Here is a 16,141-nt window from a genome sequence, read left to right on the forward strand (position 1 = left end):
GGTTTGCCATGTATACCCTTTATTATTTTGAGGTATGGTCTGTCTGCATAATTTTTCCAATACGTTTATTCTGAAAGTGTGTTAAACTTTATCAGGTGTCTTTCCTGCATCTATTCCAGAGGACCAAATAGGTTGTTTGTTTGTTTTCATTTTCTTTTGTTTCTAGGGACTTTTAAATTTCTTTTAAAATTTCTTCAATGATCTATTGTCCTTCATAACTGTACTATTTAGTCTCCAAGTATTTGTGATCTTTCTGAAGTTTTTGATACTGCCGATTTCTACTTTCATTCTACAGTGGATAGTATACAAGGAATCCTCAGTGTGCGCGCTTGTGCTTGTTAATGGTGATGTGATCAGTTTAGGTTCTGTGTGCTTCTGAGGTAAATGTGCATTCCCTCGATGCTGGTTGAACTATTCTGTAGATATTTGTTTCATACAGGCAATCCATGGTATGACTTACATTTCTTTGCTGATTTTAAGTTTGGGATACCTGTGTAGACATGAGAGTGAGTATTCAACTCTGCCACTGTTGCTGTGTCAGGATTTATGTGATCTTTGCCTTTCGGTATCTTAGGTAACTAGGAGCACCCATATTTGGTGCATACATGGTTGTAATTGTTAAGTTTTTCTTAGTGAATCGTTCCCTTTGCTCAGTGTCTTCTTAAAAAGTGTGTGTGTGTGTGTGTGTGTGTTTCTGCTTCTGCTTGTGTGTTTGTGTGTCATGTATGTGCATGTTGTTGCTCAAATCCTAAATGATCTTATAATAGCCCGGAGCTAGATATTAGGGTAAATGCTGAAAGATCAGAGAGACAAAAGAACAAGCCACAGCCACCTCTCACCTCACCAGCTCCACAAATCCTCAGACTGAAATTCTCTGCGTCCTCAGCCGAAAGGCCTCTAGTTCCTGTCTCCTCACACCTCATATGCCTTTCTCCACCCAGCCATATCACTTCCTTCCTAGTGCTGGGTTTAATGGCGTGTGTGCTTCCCAAATATTAGGGTTAAAGGTGTGTGTCACCACTGCCTGACCTCTGTGTTTAACTCTGTGACTGACTCTGTCCTCTGATCTTCAGGCAAGTTTTGTTAGAGTACAACAAAATATCACCACAGCAGGTGGCTGTGAAGGCCAGAGGCGGGCATCAGATTGCCTGGGACTGGAGCTGGAGACAGTTGTGAGTTGCCTCATGGAGGTGCTGGGAACTGAGCCGAGGTCCTTTCTGTAAGAGCAGCAAATGCTCTTCACTGCTGAGCCATCTTTCCAGGCCCAGGAGTGTCCTCCTTTATCTCATTTGATTTGTTTTTATTTGAAATCTGTTTTCTCAGATACAAAAATAACTTTTTTTAACTGCTTGTTTATTGGCTATGTTTGCTTGGTAGATTAATTATACTCTTCGACATTCAGTCTTTAGGCATCTTTATACGCTAGTTGAGTCGGTTTTTATTCACATTTGAGATTATCTTTTAAAAATCAACCTTGTTATTTCCTATGATTTTATCATGAGGTCCTGGCTGACTGGATTATGGCTATTTCTTTGTTTCCTCCCCTCTTAGTTTTGGCGTTAGCTGGTTCACTGGGTTAGACCTGACCGATTTTCTCCCAGCTCTTCTTCGTTCATCTGTTCTTTCAGGGAATGTACTCATCTATTAAGTATATTCGGGGCTTTAAAAGACGCTTTCAATATAGATTGTAAGCAAGCAGGTTAAGAGAAGGAGTGAGGTACTGGGGATAAAGTGGGGACGCCCGAGAGCATGAGTGTGTGGGTTTCTCTGAGAGCGGGCTGCTGCCTCATCCAGTGGTTCTCTTGCACACTCACCCTGCCCTGCAGAACTCCTGAAGACTCCAGTGCTGGCTCTGCAGCCGTCATCAACTGCCCTCACGTGCCTTTGCAGGAACAGCCGGATGTACTGCTCAGTTGAGAGAGCTGCTCCGGGTAGAGTGCTCTTGGCTGGCCGCTGTTTGCTTCCTGGACTTGAAAAGTCCCATTCGGGTTTGCTGGCTTTCAGGGTGGTCGGAGTTACTGTGATGTTCCTGTCTTTGTGAGGTGCCATTTTTTCCCTTGCAGCTTTTAGCATTGCTTCTTTACTTCATATTTTAGTCATGGAGAAGTTCTCTGGCCAGGTCTAGTCTGGGTTCCAAATGGCTCTTGGCTAGTGTTTGGCTAGTGGCCCCTTTGCTCCAGGGTTATGGAGTCTTCTGCTGTGATATCATTAGGTACTGTTTGTCTTCACCTCCCCTCAGCCCTCCTACCCCACAGAGACCAAGGCTGCTCTCTTGAGCACCTCTCTGGAACTTCTTGTGTCCCTGTTTCTAAAATGACAGGAAATTTACTTACGGTTTTCTTTTTCTTTTAAACATTAGTAGTCTCTTCCTCATCGCTAGCTTGTAGGTGTATCTCCTTTTAAAATCATAAATGCTGTGGATTTCACCACTCCTGTAGATTATTAAGGATAGTTTCTTCTTATGAACGTCTGTTGATTGAGTAGTGTACCTCAGCCCCCACCTCTGGAGGATGTCTGTTGTTTTCATCAGCTTCTCTGGGGGGTTGTGAGGTACTGAGTAGAGGAAGAGAGGGACCGAGGGTGGGAGCCGGAGTAAGGGAGAGCACTTGGAAAGTGAAGTTGCAGCTGTCAGTCAGCACTGGGAACCTTGGCCCCGCCCCGCCGTCACCTGTCACTTGTAAACCTCAGCCACTGTGGCTGGTGCCGGCTTTACCTGCCCTGTTTCTTCTAGACCTTCCCCACCCCTGCCCCTGTATTTAAATCCTTCAGAATTTTCTTCTAAAAGGCAGTTTTCCATGTGTTTTCTTCTTTCCAACTGAACACAATTTACTCCTTTGCCAAAAGGAGTCACCTTAAGAAAATTGCTATTCTTTTTTTTTTTTTTTTTTGGTTTTTCGAGATAGGGTTTCTCTGTGTAGCTTTGGTGCCTTTCCTGGAACTCATTCTGTAGACCAGGCTGGCTTCGAACTCACAGAGATCTGCCTGCCTCTGCCACCCAAGGGCTGGGATTAAAGGTGTGCGCCACCACCGCCCGGCTGAAAATTGCTATTCTTGCAAGATATTTATACATTGCCCCTTAGCGTCAACAAGAAATAGGTTTCAGAAACCTTCCTCCCCCAATACCAAAACGTGCCAGTACCCTAGTCCCTTAGGTACTGCATGAAATTTGCACATATGTGCCTGTGTGTTTTAAGTGCACATGTCTAGATTACTTACAATACCTCATACTGTATAAATGCTGTGTACATAGCTGTTGTACTATATTGTTTAGGTTTACTGACAAGGAAAAGAAGCCTGTATATGCTTAATACAGAAGCTTTTTTTCCTGAATAATTTCAGTTCTCAGTTGAATTACCTGATGTGGAACCTAGGAGTACACAACATCAAACACACACACACACACACACACACACACACACACACACACACACTCACTCACTCACTCACTCACTCACTCACACTCTATCACACTCCTTGGATTGATAATTCTTGAGATTAGAAGCTGGGTAGTAATTTATCTCTACTTCTTCCTTAATACCTAACATAGTGGACAGTTAATAGATATTTATTGAACTCATTCTTTCAATTATAATATTATAATATATTAATATTATATATATTATATATTATAATATTATATATAATATTATAATTATAATATTAAAGCATGGATTAGAAAACTTATTCCTACTCCTAACTAGGTTTTTCCTTATTGCATTCATACTAGTTTTTTATATAGATGTAATGAATTAGTAAATGAAATATAAATATTAGTAAATTAAAGTGTGTGTTTCAGCCCTTTGTTAGATGTTAGGGAACACAGTGATTGATAAGTTTGGTTATTAATAAATCAAACTGTAAGAACATGTGGTCATCACAGATGCATATTAAATAATTTTTGGAATTTGAGATATATAATTAATTGTATGTGGTATACTTGTCTTCAGAGGTGGGATGGTTAGGGTCCGGATTGTACATAGAGACATATTTTTACTGTTTTGATTGGGTCTTGTTCTACAGGAAGACAATCAAGAAAGGGCATTTTTGGCCGAAGGCTATCAAGTTAGTTAAGCCTAAGAAAATATAGAAGGTGATTTGTACTGCTAGAATGTAATGTATGGGTGGGGGGCAGTGATAAAGGTGTAAAGAGGTAAGTGGGGACAATCTGCCCTCCTTCCTCCTATCTCCCCAGTAAATGATGAAATTTAGATGCTTTGTGGATTATTTGGTCGATAGTTAGTTCGTGGGTAGAAATCCACTGAGAGTTTTAAACAGGGAAGTTAATAGATTGGTACCTCTGGCACAATACAGATTTTCTCTGTGTTAGATAGGGATATTAGTAGGTAATTCCTGTAAACCAGAGATAAATGTGGAGTTAAATTGCTTAGTGCTGAGAAGATGAAGAGAGAAGACGCATAAAATCCTTAGGAAATCACTGTTTAGCTGGATGTGGATAGTGGGGATGTAAACATTCGTCATAACTGAATTTTGGGTTCTAGATTTTTGTTTATTCTGAACATCATTTCTGAAGGAATTTTTAGCACGAGAAAGTAGAAGTTGGGGAAAACTGATACTTGACATTTTTAAAAACTGTTGGCTGGATGTGATGTATGATTGGATTCACTGATGCAGGCTTACAGCAATCCACCCTGGTCAAGGCAAAAGCACTTTTCTATCTTTATTCCGTTGTTATTTATTTACTTTTATAGATAGGAGCCCACTGTGTGGCCCAGGCTGCTTGTAGACTCACTGCTGACCCCAAACTTGTGGCAGTCCTCCTCCCTCAGCTCCTTGAACACTGGAATTACCAGCATGCTCTACCACTTCAGCTACATTTTTTTCTCTCTCTCTGTTTTGTTGTGTTCTAGGTTTGTTTATTTAATTTTGTATGTTTGCATGTTTTTCTTGTGTTATGTATGTGCACCACATGTGTTCCTGGCACCTGTGGAGATCAGAAGAGGACATCTCACCCCTGGAAGTGGACTTAGAGATGGTTGTTAACTTCTGTGTGGGTGCTGGGAACCAAACCCAGGTCCTCGGCAAGAGCAACAAGTGCTCTTGACTGCTGAGCCATCTCCTAGCCCCATTTTTCTATCTTATATGAGTGTTTTAATTTGGTGAGAAATAGTTTTTGTGATTGAGATTTTTGCTTTTGCCTCTCATTTAAGATCCAAGTTAATTTTGTTTAGTGGTATTATAATGTTGTTGTAAGAGCTAATGGATATAGAGATATTTAACTAATTGGGGACAATGCATTCTTTTGATAGATTTTTATGAAACCAGATTTTGCCTTGGACGATTCCTTAACTTTTAATTCAGTTTTACCCTGGTCTCATTTTAATACTGCTGGTGGAAAAGGAAATCGTGATGCAGCTTCTTCCAAGTTGCTTCAAGAAAAGGTAATTTCTTGCTGACTTTTTCCATACAGCAAACTTCATTCTGGTGAGGTGGTACTAAGTTTTAGAGTTCAGATTTCTTTATTAAGCTCTACCTTATTCTCGCCTCCTCTCTCTTCCCTTCCCAGCCCTGTCTCCCTTTTTTCTCTCTCCTGTTCCCTTTCCTCTCACTTTCTTTCTTGGTGTTGAGTTTGAACCTAGGCTTTATCCATATTAGGTCAAGTACTCTACCACTAACTACCTCTCCTACCCATTAAGTTCATTTTTGTTGCCAGTCATAGTTAATAATAACTCTGATTTTAACTGATGGATTAGTTAGTGGCATCTTTACTCAGTGGAATAAAGTTATGATTGTGAAAAGGAAAAGCTTACTGAGTGCTTCTTACCTAAAATAGAAGTTGGTGGAATTTTAATTTAAAAACCTTCCTGTATGTGTATGAGATATGTGTGGTAGAATTGGTTCATGGCACTGCGTAGATGCAGAGGTTGGAGGTCAACTTTGTGTTGTCAGTTCTCTCCTTCCTTTATGTGGGTTCCGGACATTGAACTCAAGTCCTCAGGCTTAGATGGCAAGTGATTTTGCCATCTCATTGGCCCTAAGTTGATGGAATTGTAGTGGAGAGAATATACGAGTTAACAAATTGCTTTGCATCTGTCAGCTAACTCTAACAATGATGTAAAGGCACAGTGAACCAACTTTGTGAAGTGATATTTTCTTCATTTTCATATTGAAGATCATTATTTTGAAGCAAAAATGTTTTAGTTAGAATATGATATCCCTACTACACTGCATTTTTGCTTTATAAAGCCTAGTCTTTTGCATTTTATCGGTCAACAGTCTTCAGTTTTACTCTGCTGTTGTGTCTTCGAGTAAACATCTTGGAAGTGGTTTCTAATTTAGAACTCTAGGCATATCAAGAACCCTGTAACACTTGAGTGACTGTTCTTTCTCAGCACTTGGCCTAGAGCCTCTAAAACTGACTGATCCTTAAGGACATTTACTTCACGCTTGTGGCCTTGCTTGGCCTCTGAAAGCCTCAAGAAGACTGTTCAATCAGCAGTCTCCATAGGAATTGAGGAAGAGACTAGTGAGCCTGAGCAGACTTGTGGGGAAGAACCATGTGGGTTCCTTTTCTCATAACTGTAAATGGAAATAAAATCATTGTTTTTCCTTAGAAATTTCCACCTATGAAAATACATATAAACATATATATATATGTATATGTATATGTGTATGTATAAATATTCGTACTGATTATAAACAGTGGCTTATGATATATGTTGCCTTATTCCCAGACTGCACTTTCACATTTAGAGTCTTATGCTCTGGTAGAATAATACCTTAAAAAACAACAACAACAACAACAACAAACCCATCTTATTAATTATACATATACTTTAGGAGTACTTTAAAAATTCTTTCCTTTAGATCAGCTTAATAGGAAACTAATAAAGTATTATTAGCTTTTGAAAAGAGTGGATTATTGGAGTATTGATGAATTCCAAAACTCTTTAAAACTCAGAAAATTCTTTTCTCGTTCTGAATATTTAAAGTAACTAAAGTGATGAAAGTTAGAAATTTTTTAAGTCACAGAGTCAGGTTTGTTGTATTTACACACCTTTTCATTCTGCTTTATTAGAGTAGGAATGAAAGAGTTAAAAGATAGTACTTCCGAGTGAGTGCCTCCTGTGTGGAGTAGAGTGAGTTTCCCTGCTAATTGTAAAGCGATCCTGCATCCTCCTTTGGTTACCCAAGTGCTGGTCTGGGATGTGGTGAGTGCATGGAATGCAAATCATTGCCCTGTGTCTTCATTAAAGTTTTTTCTTGGATGAGATGACCCGGTGGGCAAAGATGCAACTCCCCAGCCTGCCTGCCTGCAGTGGAGCACTGCGATCACATGGCAGAAGGAAAGAAATGACTCCTGCACGTTTTCCTTTGATGTCTACATTAGGCTGTGACACGTGCACCTCTCTCTCACAAAATAAGATACACACCTTTTTGTTTTAAGGCTTTCCTTAAAAAAAAAAAAAATCAGGACTAGATATGTAATTTGGTGGTAGAGTGAGCCTCACATATGTGAGGGCCAGGGTTTGATCTCCAGCACTGCAGGGGATGGGGGAAGTACACTGTGCATAGGAACAAAGTTGTTGTTGTTGTTGTTTTCTCTTTAGTTTACCTTTAAAATTACAGACCTATTATAACAGTCCAGAGATTGACAACATCATAGAAGGCATAAGTGAAGGTTATCTGTTCATCATTTCTGAGATTTTAGTCCACTTGAGCATATAAATCTATTTTACTATGTTTGTATTCATGTTGCATTTTCAGTATGTGAGTAGCTGTATTGAAGATGAGAAGGAAAAGAGTATGAGCTCAAAATTTCTTAATTTGTAACCCATTAGCTGTTAAAAAGATTATTAAGTAAATGACCATTATTGAAAATAATACCTTCTAATCATTTAAATCATAGCTACTGAAAGTTCATTAAGTCTTTTAATACTATGAGGTTCAGACATAGTGCCTAGGTTACAAAATCTGAAAGTAACAACTAAGAGAAATGGAGATACTGTAGTTAAAAAAAAAAGCCATATTCTTTTAGAAAGAAAGGAGAGAAAAGGTAGCCCTGTGGTTCTGTAGATGTGTATTGGACTGATAGTGACGGAAGCAATCCATTTCAGAGTTCCAGATCTGAGATTTAGAAAGCATATGAAATATACAACAGTAAGAGTTAGCTTTGGTAGTACTATAGTATACATGAGCTAATGACTTAAGGCATTTATCACTCTTCTAAGAGTATAAGACATTGGAGTAAAAATTACAAATGGATAAAAGAATTATTTTAGAAATGTAAAATAAGCAGCCTTGAAGAAAGCATCAGAATGAATCGTATGTAATATGTGACTCAACAGTCTGTCTACTATCATTTTGAAACAGCACAATGTAGGATGAAGAGCTGAGTGACAGACATGAGTTTATATTTTATTTTTGGCACTTGCTAGCCATATGACTATATTCAAGTTATTTAATGCTTCTGCATTTTCTCATTTGTAAAACGAGAATGCTAATTATAGCTGAAGCTTGTTACAATTAGAAAACATACATGCATGTGAAATAGATGTGATAGTACACAGAAGAAAAGCTCAGTGTAAACTATAGCCATCTACTTAGATAAATGATGTATGATGTTGATGTGGGCCAAGGAGATGATTTTCTCTGAAATCTTGTAACTCAGTCCACCACTAATCCCTGAGCAGCTGGCTGTGAGAAGGAGGTAGTATTGAGGGGCAGCCGTGCTGGGAAGGAAGCAGCAGCAAGGACACTTCTGTTCTTTGCTCTCACAGTTACCTGTCTTTGGGCTGCACTCTTTGATTCCCATGTTGTGTGCCAGATTCCAAGGGTCCCATAATCCAACAATTCACACAATAGAACTTAATACTTGTAGAAACATTTTTTACCATTTTCAGAAAGTATTTGGATAGTCAAGAATGATATACTTAAGACATCTCTGATTTTCTCTTCTCTTTGAAGCTGAGCCATTATCTGGATATTGTGGAAGTAAACATTGCTCACCAGATCTCTCTACGTTCAGAAGCATTTTTTCATGCAATGACCTCTCAACATGAATTGCAGGACTACCTCAAGAAAACTTCCCAGGCTGTAAAAATGCTTCGAGATAAAATTGCACAGATTGATAAAGTTATGTGTGAAGGATCACTACACGTTTTAAGACTGGCACTTACCAGAAATAATTGTGTTAAAGTATACAGTAAACTGAAGTTGATGGCCACTGTCCACCAAACTCAGCCTACAGTGCAGGTGTTATTATCCACTTCTGAATTTGTTGGAGCATTGGACTTGATAGCAACAACTCAAGAGGTTCTGCAGCAGGAGCTTCAAGGCATTCACAGCTTCCGGTATGTCTGTTAAGTAAACCATTAGAAGTAATGTCAGAGAAGTTGTCAAAGTGAAATGTGTATTTTGTCTTCCAGATTGATTTGCCTAGTACTGTTATGATTATGTTACTTACATTAACAAAACAAAAACGAAGTAGTAGTAGCGATATTTCAATACAGAAGCTAACTTAAAATTCTAGTAAATGGGGTTGGGGATTTAGCTCAGTGGTAGAGCATTTGCTAGGCAAGGCCCTAGGTTCGGTCCTCAGCTCTGGGGAAAAAAAATTCTAGTAAATGGAAGAAATACAAAACCAGTTACAATTTGAAAATAGCACTTGAAAGCAGACTGCTTTACATTATTTAGAATGATTTCCGTAGGCTCTTGACACGGCTCAGGTAAAGGCGCTTGCCTTCAAGCCCAGTGACTTGACCTCCACACGTGTTGTCATGGCATAAACAGGCACGTGCACACACACACAAATAAATACAAAAAGCTTTCTAAGATTTCTATTTTTCAGTTTGTGTCTTGAATTTCAAAGTTTTCCAAATAGTGATTGGAAAAAAAACCCTGCCCTTCCTGAGTTTTTATTTGAGACTACCTTTACCAAAACAAAACCAAAACAGGGCTGGGGGAGATTACTCAGTTGATTACTCAGTTGGAGAAGTGCTTGCCAAGAAACTATGAGAATCCAAATTAGATCTCTAGAAAACACATTTTAAAAAATTGGTAAGGGCAATAAAACTGGAAGATCCCTGGGACTCATTGGCTATCCAGCTTAGTCTACTCAGCAAGTTCCAGACTAAGATCAGTCGATGGTGCTTGAGGGTGACACCCTTGCTTGACCTTCTCTCTCCCTCCCTCCCTCCCTCCCTCCCTCCCTCCCTCCCTCTCTCTCTCTCTCTCTCTCTCTCTCTCTCTCTCTCTCTCTCTCTCTCTCTCTCTCTCTCACACACACACACACACACACACACACACACACACACACACACTGAAACAGGGTGGTGGTGGCTGCAGGTGTTTGTTGTTCGTGGTTAGAGCACTTGCTTAGCTTGTGAGTTTTATCTTCAGCACCACTAACACAAAAAGAAACCAAGCTAATTTGACTTTGAAATTATACATAAAATACTTTTAAGATTGTAGTTGTGGATATTTTATGTGAAATTGTATTATTTATAGACCAGTTGCTGCAATCAAAATTTCATTACACTAAGCAGGTGTTGGTGTTCTTATAGAAGTTCTTATCTTGTGCAGATTCATTCAGAACTTGCAATAAGAGGTTCGTCTTACGGATGTGCTCTGTAGGTTAATAGAGATGTAATATCTTCTAGGAGAGTTAGAGTCAAAATAAGCTCATTTTAATTGAATTACAAGTTCTCATTAACTAAAATTATATATATATGGAATGTTTAGATAGCACTTTAGAATTTGTACAAAATTGAATTAAGTCTTTGGTTCATTCATTTACTGAGGAAATGATAGTACTTAGGAATGTCAGGCTGACTATGAGAGTTTTGAGTCACGAACAGAGCAGAGGCGCTCTCTGCTGTGTGTTCTGTCAGGGGGCGGGGCTAAGCACATGACTTGGCAGTTAGGGTGCATCCAACACAGTGTGATTGTGTGCAGATGGCTGTAGGACTCCAATGCTAGGAATATAACCCAGATTTTGTTAGTTGCAGAAATGGTTACAGGGTAAGTCACAAAGCTTTTTGAAAGACTGTTAAAAGCTATTGTTGAAAGTCCTCAAAATTATACCTGTACATAAAATTTTGGATGATTTATGGGCCTTTGAAGTCTACTGTGGGTTTCCCAGCATGGAGCCCCAAGTGACTAAATGATTTCTAATTTTCTCACCTATGAATTATTTTCAATTTGTGTGATATTTTTAATGCATAATTGATTTTGTCATTGCTTTACAAAAATAGACTTAAATGAAAATGACAGAAGCTCTCAGTTTCACTTTTTGTTTATCACATGCTAGTCATGATGTTGGCACAGAACTGAGACATAGAATTAAAGATTGAATGCTTACTTGCTGAGTTCACATTGTAAACCAGTTCTAGTTTTTACTGCAAAGGTCTTACAGTTTCATTTGATACATACATTTGTTTGTGATTGATAATATTGATGAAGACTGTAATTATCCAAGGGTGTCTGGAAAAAAAATCTAAGACTCGAGTTGGATGTTTATCAGTGATTTATGATTTATTGCATTAGAGAATCCAAGCTTACATTTATTTAACTACTTACTACTTATTTTGTTCTTGGGGGTCAGACCCATTGCTTCGTCATACTGGGCAGTGACCCTAAGTGAGTGCCCTAACTCAGATGTTGCTCTTGTCCCATTTTGCCGAGATGTCTGTTTGTTAATTTCTTTAGAACCTATACGTATAAAGGATATTTATCTGTAAACATTTCTGTAAAGCTGCCTATCACCTGTCAGTACTCTTATGGTTATAACTGTGTAAAAATTTGGTATCAGAATTTGAGTTTAATTTATACTTTGGATAAGCATCTTCATATGCAAGTTATTTCAAAAATAAAAGAACGCTCAAAGAAATTATCTTTCAAATCCTGATTCATACTTGAAGTAATTTGAGACTGAGTTTTGGTAGTTGAGAAATTTTACTTTGTATTTTAAATTTCTGGCAAGTTCTATTTGATGGATTTATATTTTTACTATAAGATTGTTAAATATCAATGTTATTTTCTTGTAAAGCTTCATTGATATTTTAATGCCATTTAATTTTATTTGAAAATGTAAGTCATTTTGGATTCTTTATGTCTTTTGTCTAATCGATTAGGAAATGTATACTCCAGGTTTCTTTTTTTATATAAGCATTGTTGGTTAAAAAAAACTATGTTCTTTTTAAGTTGTTTTTAAGAACTTTCTATTTGAATTTCACCTGCTTCCCACTCTCCCATGCCTTAGGTTATATTTTAGTCACTTTTTTATGGGGCGTGGCTTAGAAAAGCCTTTATCTCTTTCTTAGTAGAAGAACCAAGGGTCATTATTGAGTTAAATTGTTGGTAGTCTTCTGTTTTTATAGATGCCAGTCTAGGTTTTACATTTGCCTGTAATCTTTGTCTTGCATTTTAAGGGGGGCTTTTATTTCAAACTTCCAATAGTCATATTACCAAAAATACCTATTTTAAAAAAAAGAATTCAAATATTGTTGTTTGTGTGTCATTTTCTGTATGTTTTTCTAGTCAGTGATAGAAAATAATGCTTCTTTTTTCTCATTTCAGAGCTTTTGACCTAAAAAATTTCTGTGTAAGCTTTTCTTTCTGACTTGTAAATCTCAGAATACTTCATTTATGTCCTCTAGTGACATCTTCCTGCAGCTTACTGTGCTTTATTATCACGTGTGCCTTTTAAAGTCTTCTGTTAGGCTTTAAGAGCTGCGTCACACACATCTTAATACACATTTGTGAAATCTATGGGTTATCTAACATTACCCAAAAAAGTACATTTTTGTTCTTGGTATATTCTTTTTCTGTCTATTTAACATTCTGTAATCACTGGATTATGGTAATTGTAATTATTTAAAATTAGTTATTCATTACTATTTGTAGTAGATATATACCTGTGATTCTCAATCCTGGCTGCATAATAGGCTCCCAGAAGAGCTTTAAAGATAGGTATGCCATACCCATTGAAGCCAATTAAGCTATACTTCTAGAAGGGACGGCTCTGTATATTTTCAAAGCTCTCTGAGAATCTGTAATGTGGGCCAGAATTGAGATGCTAAATATAACCACTACTGAATTCTCTAAAATTTAGATCTTATAATTAAAATGCTTACATCTTTCTATGTAAATTTCTTTTTCTTTTTTTAAACAATTTTAACCACAGCATCTTCCTTTTCTGATTCCTTCTCAGAGCCTAAAGAGTAATTTATTCAGGTGAAAATTTTGGTTCATGCCGAATTCCTACAATGATTGTTTTATATATTTATTGGTTTTTGTAATTTAAAAAAAATAATTTTTACTGTTTAAAATTATTGTGATACTGGACAGTTTTAATTATAATACATACATTTTTCACTATCACACATGAAAAGAAATTCTGATCTTAGCAATAAAAGTAGTCATTGAAATAATACGTATAAGTTTGCTGTATTATTAATTTAGAGGTTTTGTTAAAGTTAACAATATTCAAATTCTTACATGGACATACTATAAAAGTCTCAGTATGGGCCTAAGAATGCATTTAATATTGATAGGCCACAGCTGTTTTTTCTTCTTTTTTACAGAAAGGCCTTAATTGCTTTGACATCTAGGGCTGTGTTTGCTTTTTTTATTGTAAAGGTTTGTAGAATCTGAGACATTTATTGAGTTCGTTAGTATTCTGAACCAAGTGTGGTACGTGCACTAGATGAGCTGTTCGGTTTTCTGCTACAGAAGCTGTGAGATAGGCTGTGCGATCGTGTTTCCACAGGCACTAAAGTGAGGTTTGGGCACCTTAAACCATCTGTCTTAGGTCATATAGCTAGTTACAAACCGTAGAAGGGAGACTCAGACATCTCCTCAGAGCTTGGAACTTGCTTAATATATTTGAATGAGCATCTTACTTAACCCCAGATAACTCTGAACACCAAACTGACTTTATGATGATATAGATACTGAAATTATAAGCAGTGATGCTAGTTTTGCTGAACAAGGAACTACCATAGTAATTAATTTTCAGGTAAAAATTAATGAAATTAGTTTGTTTTCTAGTTATAAGCCTGCCTGCCTGCCCGCCCGCCTGCCCACCTGCCCTCCCTCCCTCTCCCCTTCCTTCCCTAATTACCTAAGAGCTGGCAGCATCCAGAGTTAATTATAGGTTTCAGCACTCTGTGGTTTCATCGATAAGAGGCCACCTATGATTCCATTTAAGGAATGTATATTACTGGTTTTGTCAAGATATTCAACATATTATTTGATCCCATAATCCTATATAATCTGCAGTTTAGTTTCCAAACATTAGAATAAGAAAACATGCACATTTTATGCTTTGAGATAAAGCCAAGAGATTTTACTGTTTGATAAAAATGAGAACTTCTGTAGACTGTATTAATAAACAAGTTTCTTTGATACATATAGCCCAAAGGTCACTGTGTGAACGAACATACATCTTAGTAGAAAATCCAAATTAATGTATAAGTTCAGCCATATCTAAGTAGAAAGTGTTGTAATTGTTTCAACTTATTTTAGTTGGATATATAGATTTAGTGTTTTTTCAGAAAGTGATATTACCGCTTCATTCTTTTCTTTTTTTCTTGTGCTTATAAAGGAGTAGAACCACTAGAATGAACACACACACATACACTCACGTACAGTGAGGGGGAGGCATTTATTAGTGAGGTTTACAGGTTGTGGTCCAGATACCCCAACAGTGGCTGTCTTCAAGTCAGGTTCAGTTCACATGCAGTCGCTGTCCCGAGCTGGAGTGCAGGGAATTCCTAGAGAGCTGCTGGTCTTAAGTCACCCACCTTTGGGATCCTGAAGAAGTGGGTTCTAACACTGGTGAAGGAACACGTGAGCAGCAGGACGGATGAACTTGCCAGTGAGAGTGAGGGCAAGCAGGCAAAGCGCAAAAGCTTCTTTCTCCTGTGTCTTTCTATGTGGGCTGCCACCAGACTCTGTGGCCCAGACTTAGGGTGGGTCTTCCCACCTCAAGTGATCTGGTCAGGAAAGTCTCTCACTAGTGTGCCCAGCTGCTTAGATTTCATTTGATTACAGATACAGTCAAGTTGACAGCCAAGATTAGCCATCACAATATTATATTTGTATTATATTTCAGTAGATCTGTTACCACTCTAAAGAGATTATTAAAATACATACTTTCTTTTGAGACATGGTGTCAGGGTAGCCCAGGCTGGCCTGGAACTAACGGTGTAGATCGGGTTGGTCATAAATTCAAAGGATCTGTCTGCCTATGCCTCCCCAGTGTGCCACCATGTCCAGCCCGAGGCTACAAACTTGTTGAATGAACTGCTTAGACAAATCTTTGTGGTTTTGTGCATAACAAATATTATTTGATAACATTAAAGTTTATATCTGCTTCTTATCATCTGTATTTAAGGATGCATAAAGTTGAAGCTGCTCAAGTTATTTTAAGACTATCTGAGGCCAGGCATTGGTGGCGCATACCTTTAATCGCAACACTTGGGAAGCAGAGGCAGGTGGATCTCTTGAGTTCAAGGCCATGCTGATCTACAGAGCTAGTTCCAGAACAGCCAGGGCTAACAGAGAAACATGTTTTCTAAAAACCAAAATAAAATAAAATAAAATAAAGACTGAGAGCCTTATTAAGATGTCAGGCTTAAATTGACAGATTTTTTTTTTATTATTTTAATGAACAAATATTAGTAGGTGCATTCATACAAACTTGACACCAGAATTTTTTGTGGGATTTGTTGAAGACTATCACACTCAGAGTTAACATATACTTGAGTATTGGCTTCTAATCTGCATTAAAAGAGAATCTATGATCTCCATAAAAACTACTTGAAGAGCAAGCAGTATTAAATTTACATGTTCGTTTATATCGTGCCTTATATTAAAAAAAAAAATCAAAGCTGGGTGGTGGTGGCGCACTCCCAGCTCTTGGGAGTCAGAAGCAGGTGGATCTCTGAGTTCAAGGCCAGCCTGGTCTACAGAGTGAGTTCCAGGACAGCCAGGGCTACTCAGAAAAACCCTGTCTTGAAAAAACAAACAAACGAAAACTGCCACCACCAAGAGCACAAACACACCGAAGGTGAGGGAAATGCAATGGACAGGAACCTCACTGGATGTCACCCAGGCACCGTCAGTTCAGGGCCAGCCTTTGTTCTTTGCAGTTCTCCCCAGACGCCTGAATTATTTC

The 16,141-nt window shown here is 37.9% G+C and overlaps 1 protein-coding gene across 5 annotated transcripts in view; it reads left to right on the plus strand.

Moving 5' to 3' along the window:
• Vps54 (VPS54 subunit of GARP complex) overlaps positions 1-16,141 on the plus strand; it is an 86,377-nt gene that overhangs the window by 28,808 nt on the left and 41,428 nt on the right. For all 5 annotated transcript variants that reach the window (XM_076546050.1, XM_076546055.1, XM_076546051.1 and 2 more), the window contains exons 6-7: positions 5,268-5,399; positions 8,926-9,311. In XM_076546050.1, the coding sequence (XP_076402165.1) occupies positions 5,268-5,399; positions 8,926-9,311 (518 nt within the window). The remainder of the gene's footprint in view (positions 1-5,267; positions 5,400-8,925; positions 9,312-16,141) is intronic.

Source organism: Peromyscus maniculatus, chromosome 10 (genome assembly GCF_049852395.1).
Source record: "Peromyscus maniculatus bairdii isolate BWxNUB_F1_BW_parent chromosome 10, HU_Pman_BW_mat_3.1, whole genome shotgun sequence".
Taxonomy (NCBI): Eukaryota; Metazoa; Chordata; class Mammalia; order Rodentia; family Cricetidae; genus Peromyscus; species Peromyscus maniculatus.